Below are 20297 nucleotides of genomic sequence, written 5' to 3' on the forward strand. Positions count from 1 at the left end.
TCCTGTGCCAAACCCCAGCTGGGCAGCCCCTGCCCCAGTCCCAGCCCCACTCCCTCCCCCTGTGCACAGATCCAGGAGCACACCCCCATGCCCTCCCAGGGTACATGCACCAGCAGGAGCTACCACCCCTTCCCCATGTCCCCCAGATGAGCCACTTGCAGCTCCATCCCACACTGTGCCCCAGCTGTGAAGCCCCACTCCCTCCGTCACTGCAGGGGCTTCTATTTGCCCCCTCCCCTTAAAATACAAAGGGGTACCTGAGCTGGAACTTCGAGAGAAGGGTTACACTTATTAAAAAAGCTTGAAAACCCTTTATGTAGAGCATTATGGATTCCATGAATAAGCTTTCATGCAGTTGTTAGATAAATATATTTTTTTTTAGATTTTTTTTAACACATTTCCCTGTGCAAATCTCATCCCTTGATGTTTAGTCCAATTACACTTTCCATCCCCATTACTTGCAAGTGCTGCTGGCTTAAAATCCTGATTTTATTTATTTTTTTGAGATAATTCTGGGTAATAGCTTGATCCAGGGCCAAATAAATACTGAGGTACTCCCTTCCCATTAGCCCTACCCGAGAAGAGGAAGAACTCATCAGTCATTGTACCTGGGAAACTCCCAGGACACAACAGGGGGCCAAAAATTGAAAGCTGAGCTGAGGGAGCAGGTCCAGAATGTGTTGGAAATGAGGTTCTTTCCTGTGAGAACTAGCCCTTCTCAGTACTGCATGTTTTTTGGAAACATTTCTGTTCTGTTTCACATTCCTGTTTCTAACCTTGAACATTGATCGTGGGGACTTCTGCTCAACAGTCTTTTACTTGCTGTTTTAGGTAAAATGCGCACAATACTGGCCACAAAAAGAAGAGAAAGAAATGCTTTTTGAAGACACAAACTTGAAGTTAACTTTGATCTCTGAAGATATAAAATCATATTACACAGTACGACAGCTAGAATTAGAAAACCTTACAGTAAGTACAGGACGCTTTACCAGCCAAACAGCAGCCTCCTTGTTCCTCTTCACTGAGCTTCATTTGCTGCTCCAACTTGTACAGGTCTTGTGCACTAAGAGGTTGCAAGGGGTATGCACCTGCGAGGCTCTAGGGTGGTTCTCCGTGTGTTCTGTCCTCTGGTTCCTGAATGCTGGTGAACTCTGCTCTAGATTTGAGTGTTCCCTGCTCACACCTGTGCAAGCAGGGAACACTTTTTTTTTTTTTTGGTCCAGCATATAATTTCAGTGTTGGGGAAATGAAATTTCAACAAATTGATGTATTTAATTATTCATGAGACTAAAAAAACTCAACACTATCTTAATTCATGCTACACCAGAGTCTAGTACCACATCTAGAATTTGGTACTAGACTCTGTACAAAACATTAAAAAAATCTGGATATTTTTAGAAGACCAGCACAAGAATATAGAGTCATTCATGATGCTTTATAGGTATCTAGTGCTTTAAAATTGGGTACAGCCACTCTTAAATGCAGACTGGGAAGATTTCATAGGAAAATAGATTGAATTAAAGGAAAGGATTGCAATTGAAAAGCAGCCAGCAAGAATTCCTGCTAACTACCTTATGAATGGGGACTGGAAGCTTGCTGTAATGGAGCAAGAGAGAGCTATAGGATTTAATCCATCATAAAATTTGAAGTGAACGGTTTTTAAGGTAAGATTTAAAGAGGAAGTCATTGCCATAAGCTTCCCCAGGAATCATAGAATATGTTTATGATGCCATTCCTGGCCCGCCCCCGCCCCCCCCCAGCTAATGTTGAACTGCGTGGAAACACTTTACCAATGTGGAAGTTTTATTTAAAAGCAAGCAAATGTAGACTGCCTTGTTAAACATGTGTTCCTTACTAGGAACGTGAGTAGGTGATGAGTGATAATCTTCTCCTGATTAGTGTGTTGCAGGTAGCAGCTGTGCTTTAAATCAACTTTTTGAATTTTTTCTTTAGAGAGTCTCATAGCCTGGCATTGTTGTCTTTTACAGACACAAGAAACGAGAGAAATTCTGCACTTTCATTATACAACATGGCCTGACTTTGGCGTTCCAGAGTCTCCTGCCTCATTCCTTAATTTCCTGTTCAAAGTGAGAGAGTCTGGATCGCTCAGCCTGGAGCATGGACCTGTTGTGGTGCACTGTAGTGCAGGAATTGGGAGATCAGGAACTTTTTGTTTGGTTGATACATGTCTTCTTTTGGTAAGAATCACTTCCTTCAAACGAAGATAAAGAGGCATTTTCTGTCTCAGTTTTCTGAGAGTGGTGTATTTGCTGTTTGTGAGAATGAGCCATAACATTTCTCTTTTTGCAATGCTGTTTGCTTTGTGCATTGTTCCTAGACATGTCTCATTCTCATTTTTATAACTTACATACTATTTTATTTCCATTGTGAGAGTGAAGGAAAAAAGTCACAGGTTCAGATTAGTGACCTGAAAAAATTGGGCCTTGTCTTTGCTGCCAAGAGAGAGTATGTTTATTGCTGAGGGAACAACACTGAGCTATCCTGCGACAAGGGTACAGTAAAGATGAAATATTAGTTTTACCTGGGGGTAAACTTGACAGTTAACTATGGGACTAGAAGTAGCACGCTGACCTCCATAAAACCAGAGCAGTCCTGTTTTCCAGAGTCTTTACCTTTTGGCTAGGTACACACACATTCAAAAAATCTGAGGTAGAATCAATCCAAGGCACATGGTTTTCTGGAAGTGGTGTAGTTTAAATTTGATAGCGAACAGATCACACGGGGGCACAAATCTTAGACCAGGTTCTGCCACTTTTAAACCAGTCTGTGAGTATAGAACACAAGTTTGGCACACAAAACTAGTCCGTTTCAGGTATAGGCTGGTTTTCAATCACTTTTATTCCAGTAAAAGCGTAATCTCTGTACCTGGCCTTCTGTGTATTGGTTTCCTTGTAGATTTTAAAACTCTTTATTTAGCAGCAAGGACAAAGCCTTGGACATCCCACACATTCCTTGCATCCCCAAGCCTTTTGGAACAAGGCTGAAGGCACATAAGACATGCTAGTCTTTTGTTACTATTTCTTTAATCAGGGGACACTTTTTTGAAATCCAGTTTACAAAAGAGTTGCTGTGTTTGAAACTGGCTAGGGTGAGTATTAGTAAAGCAAGTTTCAAATCTTTTCCTTTTAGATGGACAAGAGGAAAGATCCTTCTTCTGTGGACATTAAGCAGGTTTTGTTAGAAATGAGAAAGTATAGAATGGGGCTCATACAGACAGCAGATCAACTCCGTTTCTCTTACTTAGCTGTTATTGAAGGAGCAAAATTCATTATGGGAGATGCTTCAGTGCAGGTGAGTCCTATGTTTTCATAATCAATTCTTACATAGTTGAATTAGATCTAAAACCTAAGCATTTTGTACAACTCAAAGCTGAACTGGTCAGTACTGTCCTTATGACCATCATACAATTAAAGTCTTCAATGTAGCATTGTTCTTCTGGCTTGGATACAGTCTTTACCTGCACTGGTGTGTTCAGGTTGGTGCAGACAATTCAGAATAGGTGCTGTTCAATGGAAAATTAGCTGTGTCTGAGAAGGAGCTAGAACATTGGCCTCGCCATGTTAGCCTCGTGCTGTTGTCTTGTAACATCATCCATTGTGGCTGGAGAGCAGTTTTCTAACCTGCTATAGTTCCAGTATTTGAGTGCTTTAAAGCATACAAGTTTTTTGTTATTTGTAAGCAAAACTCCAGTAACATGAATCCCACTCTGTGCTGTTTTAAGAGTTTCACATGGGTAAAGTGCCAAATTAAAATGGCTAGCTTTTACAGCTAATGTCTCCCATATGTGTGGCCAGGCTCTCGGGCGCACTGCATGTGGTTTGGGCTTGGGCTGTTTTTTTGTGTGGCTTTTTGAGTACATCTGTACAGTGATACTGAAAGTAAAATAATGACCAGTGTAGAAGACCTCTGACACATTCGTGTCAATGACAATAACTTCCATAGAAGGACCTAATACAGCAAAGATTAATAAGCCACTTTTCCTATGAAGGAACAGTGGAAAGAACTCTCCAATGAAGACCTGGATCCACCACCAGAACATACTCCTCCACCGCCCAGGCCCCCGAAGCGAACCTCAGAGATGCACAATGGAAGGATGCATGAACACACCGAGTTCTTCCCTAAGCATCAGGTGGTAGAGGAAGAGGTCAGATGTATGACCAGCACTGTAGAAGAGCTGGTTCCTGATGGCAGAGCTTGCTCATCTGTAAAGCCAGACACAGACAGGTAAGTCAGTTTAGTGGTTTGGCTTGCACTTTTTTTCATCTGTTTTGAAAAACCTGAATGGTAGATTTCCAGATGTAGAATATGCAGAAAGTCGCCACTTGTACCACCCATGTGTTCTAGGTAAACGTCTTTTGAGAGAACCTTGATACTGCAATATAACAAGACGCTTTATAAAATAAGTCTACAATGTGCTTTCTCTCTCTCACCCAAAACAGCATGTGGACCTTTGGTAGAAAGAAAAAAGACAGCAGGACCCACCTGATTTCTCTTGCTAGAATGAGATGAAAGATGAGGGGCACAATGACAAAATAGTTCAGCCTCTTGTGGAAGTAAGTGCTGGGATGGTTAGAGGAGCTTTCCCGCAAGCTAGGGGTGTTGTCAGCTCTGTAGCTATAAAAGCCAAACCAGCTAATCTCAAACGCAAAGGAGTGGAAGAATCTAGTAGTCTAAACACATCTTGCAAATGTCTTGCAATTTTAAGATGTTTGTTTAAGCCACGTGAAATGTAATGTTAGACTTCTGTAGCTAGACTACCTGTTTGTTAGGTAAACTTCTTTTTGAGAGAGTGAAATTTGAAACATTTTGCTACTTTCTACAGCTTGGTCATAATCATAATGCCCACAGCATGGGAGCTACTTCTCAAAAGTTTTCCAAAATATGTAATCACCACTTCACCTTTAACAGATGGATGAACTCAGTCTTTGTCTTGCCTTCCTGAGTTTTTCATGCTGGGGAACTTTTGTTTTTTGCTATATGTCAGATCAGTTTTATTTGATCCAATGACTGGGAATCTCTGGAAGAGAATTTATTCTGATGCTATTGTGGAAAAAGCAAATGTAGTTTGGGGCTGCCTTTAAAAGATGTAGAGCATGAAACACAGGAAGTGATAGTACCACTGGCTCAGCTCTGGCTAGGTCAGCTGGGGTGTTGTGTGCCATTCTGGGCCCTACATTTGAAGAAGGATGTTGGAGAAACTGAGGAGGCTTCAGAGGTGAATAGAAAAGAAAGATGGAGGAAACTAGGCAAGTTTAGTGTGAAGAAAAGGAGGCTGCTGTAAAGAAGAGGGAGAACAATTGTTCTCTGCTGCAGAGGGCAGGGCACAAAGCAATGGGCTTAAACTTCTTCAGCAGAGCAGATTTAGATTGGACTTCCTTCAAAAATACTTCTATCATCTTACCGTTCTTCCTGTCAGGAACAGGCTATCTATAGGGAAGCTGCAGAACCTCCTTCATTGGAGGTTTTCAAGAGGAGGCTGGTAAGCCTCTTCCTAGGCTGGCTCAGGAACGGCATGTTTGCATTTGTACAGAGGGATGAAATGAGTGATTTCCCCCAGAGCTTGTCCAACCCTATGATTCTGCCTTTCATCCCAGACTAAAATGTTCAGACTTTATAAACTTGCAAAAATGGAGAGTGTAACAAAGAAATCATAAGGGTAGAGAACCCAGAGGTGCTCGTGTGCTTAGCCACTAGATGTCACTGCTGTTTCATACTACAACGTAGAAACATCTTGCATGATAAGACTAGAATCTGCTGGAATGAATGGTCCTTGGTCTTTAGTGGACTGAATAGTAACATGCCCCTGTCGGTCTTGTCCAGGGTAGTCAGAAAACCCAGTCGGGGACTAAGGGATCGGGGGTTGCTGCAAGTGGCCATAGTCAAGGGGTAAGTCCAAGGTTCCTGTTTTAAGCAGTGGAGATAAAGGATCAGTTCCTAGACATCTCAAAGCTGCCAAGGCAGTGCTGGAAATACCAGCCTCTAGTTTCCAGCCACAAAGTTGGAAGAGATTTTAGTAGTTTTTCTGTCAGTTGGCTCTAACTACACCTGTCCCTTATCTTCCCCCCCTACACATGCATACTCTTAAATATTGCAGTCATGACTAGAAGCCTCAACTTTGGTCAGGCCCCCTTGGTTTCAGCAGTCCGGAGCCAGGCAAATAATTGACTTCAGTTTGATTGAACTGAGAAGTTGGGGGATGGGGTATTTAATTGAGTCAGGCTGAAAGAAGAGTATTTTTATGGCTTCTTTGGCAAATCAAAAAATCACTCAATGTGGGTTAAATAATGTTCTGTCTCCAGGCACTTTTTCTATGGAGAAAAAAGTTTTGGGATGGAAGCTAGAGTCAGGAATGCCCAGGCACATTCATGAGGAGGGGGTGCTGCTGTCCCTCTCTGCCCAGCAGTCTCGTAGGTCCAGGATTAAGACACTCCCCTGGGATATGGAAGATCCAGATTTCAGTGCCCTTTACTGAGCCCACAGCTGAAACAGGAGAATAAATCCACCCAGTTGCTTTTGCCTTCTCATCAGTTCTCTGGAACTGTTTTTCGGTAAATAAATCACTTAAACTCTTTGCCCAGTTCTGTGTAGATAAGCTCATCACACCCAGAGATGGCTCTTACATTTGAACCTTGGTGTACAGGACAAAGGATATGTTGACAGCATTTTGCAGATGGGGAACTGAGATGCAGAGAGTGACTTGTTTGGATTATACAAAATCTAGAAAAGGCTAAGACTTGCAGCCGGAGACCCCCATCCAGGACTTTCACCTCAAGATCAGTCTTTTGTTCTGGTTATCACTGGTCTCCTGCACTATTATAGATGAGGCTGCTTGCACTGCTTATCAAGGCAGTTAAAAGCTGCTATTCTGAGTCGGTCTTCTTTTCAGTTGCAACTTTGCCAAACTTTAACTGTTGCTCTGGAAATTTGGCCTCCAACAGACAGACATGTGACCTGGAACCCTTTTTAGAAAGCTTCAACCACACTGATTCAGCCATATCTGAGACTGAAACTGGAGTGGGGGGAGAATGTCTTGCCAACAGTGCACACAGATTGGACACCTCTGCTTTGGACTACAGGTTGATATTTGGCCAGGACTGCATCCCTTTTTGTCCTCCTTGCAAAAATCTGGCCAAATATGGCTAAGATTAGCCTTTGAAAAATTGAATGTGCTCAGACTACTTGGATTGTAACACTCAGGTCTCCAAATGCCACACAATGATATTCATGTTCATAATGATATTAATTTTTTAAAAAAACTTGAGGTTGTGTACCTTCCTATATGCAAAAAAATTAAAGTTGTAGGAAAAAATAGTAGGTAATGATGATGTAATTGATTTTAATGCATGTGGAAAAGGAGACCAAATTTAAAGCTGTACCAAGCAATTTTGACTTTGCAAGGTTCCCTCAACTTCAGTTTGATGTCCACAGGACTGCGATTGCTGCTCTGATAATTGCACTGGTAGCAGGTGGAGCCTCTTGGTGCCATTTTATGCCTTTAGCCCACGATTGTTCCTCCCCTTCCCCTTGCACAGAAGAGTTCTGAGCATGCTCACTTCCACGCCTCAGGTAATCCTGCTCCTGGGCTTGGAGCAGAAACCCTGAACAGGATGGGTTAGATCCATCAGGGATCAGGTCCAATTTATTTACTACTCTGGTTGTTGCCAGTTGATGTCAAATGCAATGTATAATTGAAAGCCTGTATTTGTCCTTTTTTAACGACACATTTTGAACATCAATTCTTACACAGCACTTTTCACCAGGAGGTCTAAGTTTCTATGGGGGGGGGCGGTCTAAATGAATGGGGCAGCGTCAACCCACCTTCTCCCTTGAATCCCATACTCAGTGTCTTTATTTCATCCCTCAGCACTAGTCAAGACACTGAACTTCGGAGGAGAACTGTTGGTGACCACCTCTCTCTCTCAAGTCGCAACGAAGAGCCGATGAATTTGGAAAACATAGAAGAGGAGGATGAGAACATGATGACAACTTGGAAGCCCTTTCTAATGAATATCTGCATGTTCACTGTCCTCACAGCAGGAGCTTACCTCTGCTACCGGGTATGGTTTCACTGATGGATGTGCCAGCAGGATTGAGTGTGTGAACACCACCATTTTGACTGGCTTGTAATCCGCTTCTATCTGAAAGCGCTAATTGAGGCATCTGAGCCTTGTCTCGATGGAAATAGAACTTAGTTTGAAAGGCTGGAACTTTGGCTAGGGCTTAAAGAGAATTGATGCACTAGGGTTTCATTTAGCCCTGTGGTCCCAAGAACAGAATACTCTAATCTCAGGGCCTTAATCTTCAGGAGTAAGCAGAGAAAATGCCAAATAGTCGTGTTTTTTCTTTCTTTTTTTTTTTTTAAAAATGGAATAATAGAATTACAACACATTGTTGTTTTTAGCCTTTTTTTAAAAGCCAGTTCTTTTTTTTTTCTTTGTGTTGTTTTAGGAAAAAAAACTAGGCACAAGTGAAACTTGCTTGTACTCTCCAAGTGTTGTAACCAAATATGTGATTTATATTATTACCGAGTTCCCAAAAAAGGAAAAACAAAACCCACATGTCTGAAGAATGTAAACTTTTTTGGAAGGGGGAGGGCTCTCTTTTGACTTGCTTCATCTATTAAAGACTGAGTCGTGGGCAGTGCCTGTGGTATTGATCTCTTTCATCTTGGCATAACTGTTCTTTAAATAGCTTCTTGTTTTACATGTGTTGATAAACACAGGCTTCTGCATTTGCTCAGGGTATCCCAACATGTCAGACTTATTTTTAAAGAAAAATAATAATAATAACTTTAACTCCCCTCAATTCTTTTGTTGCACTTGACTTGCACATTTGCCTGTTCACATTGTACCATCTTCTGTAAAGTTGTTTCTACCTTTTATGTTCTGGGTTTGGGGAAGAGGCAGGGAGGGAGAGGACCAGGAAAGGAAATTCAATCAAGCCATGTCCACCAGCATCCAGCAGCTGTTCAGTTGGCATTTCAAAGGACTAGTTTTTAAACCTCACCATTTAGAATGTAAAATGGAGTTTCACTCTAAATCTGCTTGGCAAGTAGTGCGCCTTGTGCACCAGCGAGAGAGGGAGGACGTGGTGCCTCAAGGGTGACATGAGCAATGGCTGAGAGAGTATTTCAATAAATCCAGAGCAGTCAATGCCACGGCAGCTTCCTTAGGATCAACAGCAAATGTGTTGGTCTGAATGTACCAGTTGGCTTATGATGCAAGCATTTGTGTGTGGCTTTTTTTTAAAAGCAAAGATTTCAGTATTGGCTTTAGCGTTGGCTTGAAGTTGTGTACTTTCACCTCTGCACCCCGACATACAGCATAAGTCTTGCAGCTCTGCGGAGGTGGCAGGATGGGGGAGTTAGTTTAGCTAGAGTCCAGTGAGTGGAGAGACTGGTGGCTTTGTCCCCATTCGTACTGTACCCCACCAAAAGTGATTGACAGTTTGGCTCGACTGGTAGCTCCTACTCCAGAGAAGCCCAGGGTTTGAATAGTGTAGAGGGTTTGCCAGTCAAGATTTAGGGGAAGAGGGGGGTGCAGAAGCAGAGCTGTGACTGGAAGCTCGCATTGCACTAAACCTGCTCGGTCAGTGCTGTCAGTCTCTTCCTTTCATGAGTACCAAATTACTACATGAGAACAGCAACAACAAAAATTTAAAACTTTGCTCATGGGGCAGGGATTAGGAGCAAATTCACTACCTACGGTGTAGTGGTTATAACTAATCAATGAGGACTGCTCTGCAACAGTGTTATCAATTACAACTTTTTTTTACATGCCTTCTAGAGGTATAGCACTTATTCACAGTTCTCAGTGAAAATCCCTTTATGGAGTAACATGTGTAACAGTCTTCACTCCATATTTATTTTTGCAAGGCTGTCTGTCGCACCAGTTCTTTCCTTAAATGAACAAGGTGTGGACATTGGGGGGGGCTGCATTTGGCCCACTCCTGTTCTAAATGGGGGGGGGGGGGGTATTTTTATTTGGTTTGGGTTTTGGGGTTTTTTTAATGTCAAGCTTGCATCAAGGGCTTCTCAAAAGTTCAATAATAAATCCTCAGGTAGTACTGGGAAATTTAACATTTACCTGTGAGACTGTTGGTCAGACCAGTACTTGAAAGGAGGACTATTGTAAGCAGTCGATTTATTTAGTAATATTGGAAACATGAAAAATATGAGTATAGAAAATGGTATAATATATAATAATGGATCATCTGTGTATTTAAGATACAGTATGTGATTGCTTTGTCCCCATTATTCTTTCCATCACCTGGTAGAATATTAAGGCACCATTTGTACCCCCTTTGTATTAGAATGCATGTAAAGTCTTCTAGCGTCCCCATTTAAATACTATGTGCTTGAAAGGTGAAAGAACTTATATTTCTGCTTACTGATGTGCCCAAAGTATATTTGCATGATCTGATCATTAAGTGACTGTGGTTCAAAGGGTGTTGCTGAAGGTGTCTTCATTCAGCGATAGATTGATTAGGTATTTATCAGATAACTTTGTACTCGCCTAATATTTGGCATGACTTTCTATGGGATTTCTACGTACTCAGTGTAACCCAGTTGTTTAGCATAGTTCATTTCAGCTGAGTAAGTATAGTACAAACATTCCAAAGTGTGTAGCAAGCCATATTCACACCTCACCTCTAGTCACTTTTTGGCAACAGATATTTCAACACTTTGGGAATATGACTTACTGTGCTGCCTTCAGATTTGCTCTTGAGGGAAACCCTGAGTCTGGAAGGGTCATCGGTGATGGTGAGATTTGAGTGCTTTCTGCCAGGCCACTTTTCCATGATCTCTGGAAACAAAGCAAAACTCCTGAAGTACATAATTGGTGACCCATAAGCAGAACGTGACTGAGTAGCTATTTCCTCCCCCATTTGGGGAAACCTTTTAAACTGGGAGCTAATGAGCAAGCATAGCGTCCCTCCTTAGGATCCACGGTAACTTGATTGTACTGTACTTGCAACCTTTTCCATAAAGGAAAACAGACTTCTCTCTACAGAGAGAAAAAGCAGCTCTAGCTAATACGTCCCTTCCTGCCGGCTAACTTTGCTGCTTGCCTTTCACCTGTTTCAAGTCGAGAGGACTTGTACTGGAGTGGGAACATACAGTGGAGTGCCCTGTAAGCCCTGTGAGGTGTGTATAAGGCTTATAATGCTAAACTGTAAGCATTTTGTTTTTGATGTCCTGTATATGTATGTAGTAGTTTGGGTGTGTATATACAGTAGCATTTCAAAGTGGGTGTATTGGTTAACCTGTTCTTGGAAAAATGGACAAATATCCATGTTAAACTTGTTAGAAAGTTAGTGAGCTGCTCTGCTATATGCCTTAAGCAAATATTTACTCATCAGGTCTTTCTTTTTTACAGATTGCCATAGAATAAACTTTTTTTAAGAAAAATAAAAAACAGAACAAAAAAAAAGAAGAAAAGCTACATGTTTTGGTATAATACACTTTCAGGTATCTTGTCTTTTTGTGTAAGCCTCTGCAAAGACCTTAACAGGATACAGTAAAATTGTACAGTTTTTCAATTTCCCATACAAGTTTTCAGTTCTCATTTTAGTTAACAATAAAATTCTTTTTTTAAAGAATGTACATGTGTGTCTTGCCTCTTCCTCTTTTACCGTAACTGTAAAGATACAGATTCTCAACTCAGTTGCTGGTAACAAACCCAGTTCCTTTGGCTTATCACTCAGGACTTCATCTCAGGCTGATGTTTGTTTGTTTGTTTGTTTGTTTGTTTCTTTCTTTCTTTCTTTCTTTCTTTCTTCCTCCCCTCCCCCCTCCTACAGTAACAGAAAAACTTTTACACCTTTCCCATTATCACAGAAAACTTGCCTTCAGATCAAGCTAGCTGTTTAAAAATATACTGCATCTCTCTTCCCCGCCCCCCACCCCTCCTGGGTTTGTTCACAGTTGTATTGATTTAAAGTTCAGCTGATTTTTAAGTACTTGGGCTAGCTCAACAGGTGATAAGATAGGCAAAATTAAAGAGCTGTAAAACACCGAGACAGACTTTGTAAAAATCGTCCCAACTGCAGGTTGGTTAAATGCCAACGTTTGCAGGCAAACTTCAGATAACTCTCATCCCATCAGGGCAAGTACAAAAATTGCAACTTCAGATGGCTTCAGCTCTTCCATGGACTTCATAATTAGGTAGGATTGATTTACCTTTTAGAATTTAAACAAAGCTGCCTAGAGATGTCATTTCCCAGAGCATCAATCTTTTAGCTTGTAAGAGGTGGGGTAGGAATTTGACCCAGGCTTCTTTCAGTTAGGGTCTGTTACCCAAGTCCACAGACTTAGCAGAAACACAAGCACTGTTACCTCAAATGTTTTTATTAACATTTTATAAAACAGTATGTAAACCACCAGAGAAATAAATACTGAATAGAAAAGTACAAAGTACTGTATAATATATACATAAAAGCCAAAACACTTCAAGTATTAGACCAGAAGTCATTCTCCCTAAGGGGCCTAAATGTGAATTAAGGCCATTGAGTACCTATTTAATTCTTGGCCTAAGATTAAAGGAATAAAATGTACAAATTTAACTCTAGATGCTGGTGCAAGGAGCTATCCTTATACAACAGCACGGTTCTGCACCATTAAGAGATGTGGTTTTGAAACAAGGATATGCGCATTTGTAAATTTTTGACAAACTGGAGCCATAAAACCCTAGTACTTTCATCTGTTCAGTGCTTGTGCTGTTCTCAAATTTACTTTTAAAAATTTCAAACAGTTCCTGCTTGGAACAGGTGAGGCCTAATTTGAGTGCAACCATTTTTTTTTTTTTCTTCTTTTTTTTCATGATGGCTTTGAAAGCAATGAACCCTTTGCTTTGGGACTCCATACTTTTACCAGAAATTGCATAACAGCCCTGAAATGATGTAGCTGGATTCTCCTCCTAATGTGCATGGCAGCTGATGTCAATGCATGCTCCCTCTGCTAATACTGAGTGCTATAACTAGCTTCTAATACCATTTCATTATCAGTGACCATATCCCAATGTTGTCTATAGCAGTCATCCCCTAAGGCAGGAAAGAGTCCACGGACCAAAAGGAAACTAGATTAAAGCCAATTTAGTAGAAGCCTGTATAGCTGTACTGAACTGAATGGCGCTGTACTTGCTTGCTGTGAAATAAGCATCTAACCCTTGCTCTGTAATGTTGTCAGAGCAGCCTGTGCTCCTGCAAAAGAGTTCTCCCTTCCTGAGAGTGAGCTGGGCTTGGACATCAACTGGGAGCTCCTGGCCATCAACTGAAAAGTCACACACCTTGTAAACTGAGCTTTAGCTCCACTTATAAGTACTGCTCTGGCAGCAAGCACCATGTGTGCTGCTCGTTATGCTTCACTTAGCTTGCCCTCCCCCTCACCAGTCTCTAACCTGTCATACTCTAGCAGGGAGGGCATTTATTTTTAGTGTGGGCAATTGTGTACATTAAGAACACTGACTCATGCCACAACTGATTCACCCATACAAGTCTGTCACTAACTCTCCCCTGGGCTGGTTCCTCTAGCTTTGTGTAGGGAAGTTTCTTCAATTTTTGTTTATACAGGTGACTTGCAGACTGAGATCTGCGTTCAACACCTAATCGTCCCTCATGTACTTCTCCGGGTAAGTTTTAAAAGCCTGGCTCTGTCTATTGACATGGGTGCAGGAACAAAGCATGACATTCTGCTTTTTACATTGGCTTCTGGTCCTAGCCACCCAAATGGGAGAGATCTGCCACATACCTATCACTTCATAAGTAAACCAGTCATTGGTAAAAAGAAAATATACCAGAAAAAGCAAGTCTTCAGGTAGCTACATCTGGCTTGTATCTCCAAGTCGGCATTTATTCCTAGTTCACTAGCGTTAAAATACCGTGATTTCAATTTCAGCTTCTTGGCATACTGCGTCCCTCAACTCACAGCAAATCTTGTCCATTTTCTCAAAGGCTTGTCGGCCTTTTTCACCTACAAGTGAAGGTAAACACCGATCAGGGGGAGGATAAATCTGCACAAGGCTTGCTTCCTGTTAGGACCTGTCTACAGTGTGATGGTTCATAGCCTGGATTTCATCCAACACCTAGTACCAAGGTAGACACCCAACACGCACCTTTCAAATGACTGGGCAAGCCCTCTGAAACTGAGGTTCCAATTACAAAGGTAGCACTTTGAGAGTTTTGTATTTGCAGACCCCAAATCTTGTTTGGGGAGGAGGAATCTTTGTAGCTGAGGGTCTTAATGAAATGGTTCTTAGCTGGAGCAGTTGTCTAGCTGCAGCTATAAAGTGTGGTGTGGTGAGAAGTGCACCACATGTGAAAGAAAATTTAAGATGTATTCACTTTTGTCCCAAACCCTTAGGAATTTTCTTGTTGCTACATACTTCAAGTACACTTCAGCTCTGCCTCCCCTTAATGACAGACTGCACAAACCCGCTCCAGTCCTTCCCAGCCTAACTTCAGTGATGTGATAGGTTGGGATTGGTGCTTTATGCCCCTCTTTGGGAAATACAGATTAATGAGCACACCCTTGCCTTTATTGGCAGCTATTTCCCCCATGTCACCCCAATTCTATATCATGGTAACCCCTTTTGAGCTGGCATCACTCTCACTATCATGAGTGTTAGCAACAATGCTGGGATGCTGTTTGCTTCACCCTTCATTTGTGTTTCTGTTGCCTCCTATCTTTTAGTCACTGGTGCTTCTTGCAGCATCTTCCCCTACAACTGGCTTCTGGCCTGCTTATTTACATGTCTTTGAGCCTTCCTCTGAATGAAGCATATTGTAATGGACTGATACAGGATGTCATGAAACCTCTCAGCCTGCTTGCCTAGCCCTGACCATTCTTGTAGAGCACAGCACAACACACTGATAAAACTGTAGCCCTGCTTTGGTCTGTCGCTCTCCTTGGCATCAATATTTAAAGCAGCAGGAAGCCTTTACCAAATGACAGTGTTGTCTCCCTGGCAGCGTTCCGCACTTCCTCTGTTTCAGCTTGACACAGACTGGCAATCTGCTCAATGCTTTCGATGCCCTGTTTGACAGCAGAAAAAAGGCTGTGATAGCTGTTTATAAGCAGCCTCGATTTCTCACAGACAGTCTTCCCACTAAGACACCAGGCCATTGACTAACAAATATGCAGACATGTGCCAGCTGTTCGACTGCCATCTGAATCCTAATATGAACATGCTCCCCTTCCCTCCCACCACAGGTTTGCTATTGCCAGAATTCTTCGACATTGCCTAGTCTGGGCAATTGAAGGGTTGAAGAGACAGGCCATGGTTCACGGCCATGTTATTCCAGTATTGAATCACTGAAATTATCTTTTTGTGGATACAGAGAGTCCAAGGTGTCTCTGGAACAGCTGTTCCTCAAGAGGAGGAGTTCACAGCTCATTGGGTCTGCCTTAAGAGTAATGCTGAGAGTTTGAATGTAACCGGTTACGCAAGTTGTGGCGCCTGGAACAGCTTGACTCCACTCAGCTCAGGAAAGGTTCTACTAATAATGTGAAAAAAGATCATCCAATTGTTGTTAAACAAAAGAGTCTCCAACAAGTTGGGATGATTGATAAGCATTCATCCTAAAAGCAGCAGCTGTGTTATGCTTCTCTCTTAACGATATTCTTTGATTCCATTGTTAGTATCTTCCTACAGGCCAAAACAAATCTCTTACTCACCCACCAATCATTTTTTTCCCCATGCCCACATTCTCCTGCTAACAAATGAAGCAAAATTAAGACAACTTATTTTGTCTACCATTGTACTCCAAGTGTCACTGCAGATGGCTCTAGTGGGGTGGAATGACCATTGCTCTCTCTGCTGGCTATTTTTGAGAAGAGCAAGAATAGTTTGGAATTGAGGCGATGGGGGGTTTTGTGTTTTGTTTTGATGAATTTAAAGAATAATCCCTCTGGGCTAAAACACTGGGGAAGATAAACTTGGTTGAGGCTGCTGGACACAGCCCCATACAATAAAAAACCAGTTAACACACACACTTACTCTGAGGTTTTTGAGAGCCAGACATGCAGCTTGCTGTAGTTTCACATCACACTCGGCTAAAACATCCGTGTAAAAAAGCAGAGCCTAGAAAATAAGATTGAGCACTTGGTTACACTATGAAAGAGGCCTCTTCAGGTTCTGAATGCCAAATGGGCAGTGATCCAGCACTGCTTCCTTTCAGAATTAGACTGAATGACACAGCCACTTCTGCTACTGCTGAAATGTGGTATTTGTGGGGGTAAAGATGTCTGCTGATTCCCAAAGCAGGGTAGAATAGAGAACTGTGGAGATCTGAAACTCAGCCTGAACTTCCTGGGCTAGCTAATGATAGGAGCATTCAAGAAAGGTGCACTTCCCTTTCCACCCAAAGCCACTGCTGCTCTCAGGGAGATCAGCTGATTGAACTGCAGCTACTTACTGGTGAGAAACTAAGAAGTGGCTCTATGTAATTAGTACCTTTTCCCTGAAGTTCTTGTTCATTGCTGCCCGGGAAAGACAGGATGTGGCTGCCTTGCTGACCCGGTGATTGTCATCTAACTGCAGCATCCCGAGTAGCTGTAAGGTCTGGGGAAGTGGCTGGAGCCGACTCAGCTGCTTCCCTTTCAATTTCTTGATTTTCTTCAGTCGCCCAGGACACTGGAGCTCCTCAATTAGCATCACTGCAGGTAAAAGAATTAAAGCTCATTGACAAACATGCAGTGTCTAGAGCTGGCTTTGAAAGGGCCTTTCCAATATCCTCCTTCCTCAGGTGCATGCAGGTATGAACTTTGCAGGTACTTAAGAAAGAGGCAGCCTGGCTAAGTGTTCTCTGATTTAGCATGAGTCAAACTGAAGCTACTGCCAGTCTGGAGAAACTCACACATTTTACCATTTTGCACATCCTCTCTTCTCTCTGCCCCATTTGGAAAGACCTCTCAGGGACCAGGACTATTTTTACACCTAATATACTGGACTCCTGACCCTCACTTACAGCCCACTGGTGCAACAGTAAGATAAACAAGTGTCACCTTTGGAAAGAATAATGAGAACGCTAAAAGCACTGGTCAGATGGTATCCAACTGCATTGCAGAGAGAAAATAACGCACCTTGCTTTAAAAATGAAGAGTCCTGCATTGCATGGTCCATTTGAATTCTTACGCATAAAATACCAGATGAATCTGGTTCCTTCTCATCAGCAAAGAGCAGATGTGATCAGCCCCCAAGACAGACCATCAAGATCAGAGCAGGACTAAAACCGTGCCTGATATGGGGCTACTTTATAAATCATTTTTCCTGCTATTTTCTGATGTGTAAAGTGCACTAAGTTGCTAGTCTGGGCTTCAGTGGGATGCTGGCTGCTGCTTAGCAAATCCGTATTGGTTACCCCTGGAATTTTAATGTGATGGATCTGCCTCTCATCACTGCCACTATAAGGGTGTAAACTGCAAACCATTCACTCAGCCATGAAGAAGCAAATTATATTGCTGCCAGTTTGGCCTTTTCTGAGGCTGCAGATTCTGTATAGTGCAAATCTCCACATTTAAGACCTACATCAGGCACCCGAGCTCAGTATTTGCTCCTCTCCTAGTCAGTTGGATTTGGAAACCTGGCTTTGCCTTCCAGTTCTAATTAAAACTGCATTGCCACAGTGAGGTTAAAAAAGGGAGTTCAACTTGTCCTATGGTTTGGTTGTGTCTGGTGCTCTAAGGCTAGGGACAGAAATTACACAAACTGGTATAAGTGATCAGAAACTGGTTCATATCTGTAATACACCAGAAGTTCAGTGCACATAAAATCACTTCCAAAATGGCTGAAACCAGTTTAACATCAACCTGGATGGATGTAGTATCAGACTTAACCGATTTAGGTTAGATCAGTTTACTAAACTTCTGTCTCAGATCCCCTCCAGATTTAAGTTAACTCAGGCCCCCAGGATGCTTTGCAGCTCTCCTGTAAACTCCCCCTTGCAGGGTGGGCAGCTAGCCTTGTTCCAGCTGAGGACAGAAATGTGCTCTAGTGCCCCCTCCTACCCAATCTTCTAGCATGTGGCTGCATTTCTGAAATCAAAAGTGAATGTCTGTTCACTTGCTTATCGGTTTCAATCTACACAGCTCAGACGAACCCATGAAGATTAACTCCATTCAGACTCAAGCTTTTTTACTATCTATACTTAGCCAAAAAGGTAGCCTTTGGAGAAAGGAGCAAATGCACAGCCCAGTGCAGCAGCTACCTTGCTCAGGCTGGGGTTGGTTTTTTCAAGTGCAGTGCCCAACAGTCTGCCCTTACCTTCTTTAGCAAGTCTTGCCAAGTGCTTCTCCAGGCTGGTCACATGGCGTTTCTCCAGGTAGTTGTGAAACTGGAATAAAGTGACCAGTTCTGTTGGGAGGCTCATGGATGCAAGCAACCCATCACAGGTGACCATCTGCTCCAGCAGCCTTTGCAGCACTTGATGGGCATGCACAAAGAATACACAAAGAAAGGCCAGTTAGGGGCTGTGCGCTTTTACACCGTGCATTTTATACAGAGCTTACACTGGAAGCTGATTTTCAAAGGAATCCTGGGAGGTAGATGCCCAAATCCACTGCATTTCAGTTAAGACTGATGGCCTACTCCTTTGAAAATCCTGGCTGATGCACAGAACAGGCCTGAACCAGAGCCTTAATTCTAATTCCTCCTATAACTACCTCTAGAAGAGTTGCTACACCAGCCCTCTTTCTCTCTCACTTTATCTCCCCATATGTAAAGCAGGGAATGAAGATTTCATCCTGTAAAATGATCAAAGATCTGTGATACGCACATCTTCAGATGCACTTTGGAAAATGCCTGGCTGCACAGCTCAGTTCCTTTTGAGGAAGGCTCATCCTATTAGGAACTGCAGGCAACAGCATATTGTGTGTTCCTGGTGGAATTAAAATCTAACCGAAAGGGATCACCCTAAAGGTATTTACTGATGTCAGATTACATAAATATTTAAATCTAGACCTTGTGAGTCTTTTAGTCACTTTTTGCATCTATTTGTAGCCGGGTCTGTGCTAAGCTTTACAAATATCACCAAAATGCTGCTGAGTGAATGCACAAATAAAAATTTAAATAATAAAACCTGCTTGGAGTAAGGACTATGTATACTTCAAGACTCTTCAGGGATTCACAGAACAGGGTACTGATCCCACTATCAAAAACACTAGCAACTCCAAGTGAATTCCTACACCATGTGTGAAATATAAGGTCAAAATACAAAATCCCTTAGTCATTAATGACTTGGAAATTCTTACTGCAACTCTTGTATGTACAATAAAAGAATGGGATCTTCAAAACTGCGTAAGTGAGTCAAGTTCCTAGCTCTCACTGGCTTCAGTAGGAAATGGTGCAGAACTTCTTTCGGCTCTTTTGGAAATTATACGTAAAATTTTATAGGTCGTCTAGCTATGTGTCTTTTATGGGAAATAAGCAATGCCTCCTAAACTTTCATAGCGTGCAGGCCTCTATGGTTATTTCAGAATGGTAACTTAAAGGATACAGAGCACGACATCTAAACAGTTTCTTAAGGCAATTGTCAAGTGTTCTGTAGAATGAAAAGCTACCGTAGCTAGAACAAACTCCAAGTTATTTTAAAAAATACTACACGGGAACAACTTTTCAATCAAGAGTAACAACAAAATCAGGTACCTTGTATACTAGAAATAGATGGGTACCTGTTTCTAGTTGACCTGGATATTTCTCCTTTAGCTTGAACATTAGTATGCATTTCAGCGGGTTCCGGAGTTTTTCTGCTGAACAGCACAAACTGCTGCCTGGCTCAGTGAACTCACTCCAGATTTTCAGGTAGTGCTTCTGCTTTTTACCCTTCTGAATAACTGCAAAATAAAACAGTGGGTGAGAAGGAGCAGAATCTAAATGAGAAGTGAGACACCAGATGGGATGTCTACAAATGTGTGGGCACAATTTGTATTTACTTTCTATAGACAGCACTATTTAAAAGCTGAATTTTACTGCCAATATTTTAAGGCTTATCAAGGGCCTGTTCCAGAGCCCCCAAAAGTCCATAGAAGTCTATCCAGCAACTGCAACAGGTTTTGAACCAGGTCCTACACTACTTTTAAGACCAAATCACCTCCTCAGAGCTGTAGCATTTACAGTGTTTTGCAAGGTGAGAGCATCTCGTTAAGCACTCTCAAGTCTCCCTTTTTTGGTGTCTGCTACTACCAGTTTTAGTGGGTGTTGAGTTAAGTCCATACTGTTTTGTAAACCCCACCCCCAGGACTTTCAGAAATGCAGAATTCTAACCAGCCAGCATCTTGGTAG

General features: G+C 42.1%; 2 protein-coding genes across 5 annotated transcripts in view; one reads left to right on the forward strand and one right to left on the reverse strand.

Annotated features, from left to right (window-relative positions):
• Window positions 1–9675, forward strand: part of PTPN1 (protein tyrosine phosphatase, non-receptor type 1) — a 56414-nt gene extending 46739 nt beyond the window's left edge. The window contains exons 5-10 of one of the 2 annotated variants that reach the window (XM_019548121.1): window positions 832–969; window positions 1989–2198; window positions 3151–3312; window positions 4010–4245; window positions 4461–4574; window positions 7886–7976. In XM_019548121.1, the coding sequence (XP_019403666.1) occupies window positions 832–969; window positions 1989–2198; window positions 3151–3312; window positions 4010–4245; window positions 4461–4530 (816 nt within the window). In that variant the 3' untranslated portion in view covers window positions 4531–4574; window positions 7886–7976. Of the gene's footprint in view, window positions 1–831; window positions 970–1988; window positions 2199–3150; window positions 3313–4009; window positions 4246–4460; window positions 4575–7885 lie in introns of both variants that reach the window. The other variant, XM_019548120.1, reaches the window with a different exon arrangement.
• A 2679-nt stretch (window positions 9676–12354) lies between these two features.
• FAM65C (family with sequence similarity 65 member C) overlaps window positions 12355–20297 on the reverse strand; it is a 72850-nt gene continuing 64907 nt past the window's right edge. For all 3 annotated transcript variants that reach the window (XM_019548117.1, XM_019548116.1, XM_019548119.1), the window contains 6 exons: window positions 19688–19849; window positions 18282–18440; window positions 16473–16675; window positions 16017–16100; window positions 14962–15052; window positions 12355–13990 (listed from right to left, as the gene is read on the reverse strand). In XM_019548117.1, coding sequence (XP_019403662.1) covers window positions 13890–13990; window positions 14962–15052; window positions 16017–16100; window positions 16473–16675; window positions 18282–18440; window positions 19688–19849 — 800 coding nt within the window. In that variant the 3' untranslated portion in view covers window positions 12355–13889. The remainder of the gene's footprint in view (window positions 13991–14961; window positions 15053–16016; window positions 16101–16472; window positions 16676–18281; window positions 18441–19687; window positions 19850–20297) is intronic.

This window comes from Crocodylus porosus, unplaced genomic scaffold (genome assembly GCF_001723895.1).
Source record: "Crocodylus porosus isolate Cpor-Errol unplaced genomic scaffold, CroPor_comp1, whole genome shotgun sequence".
NCBI lineage: Eukaryota > Metazoa > Chordata > Crocodylia > Crocodylidae > Crocodylus > Crocodylus porosus.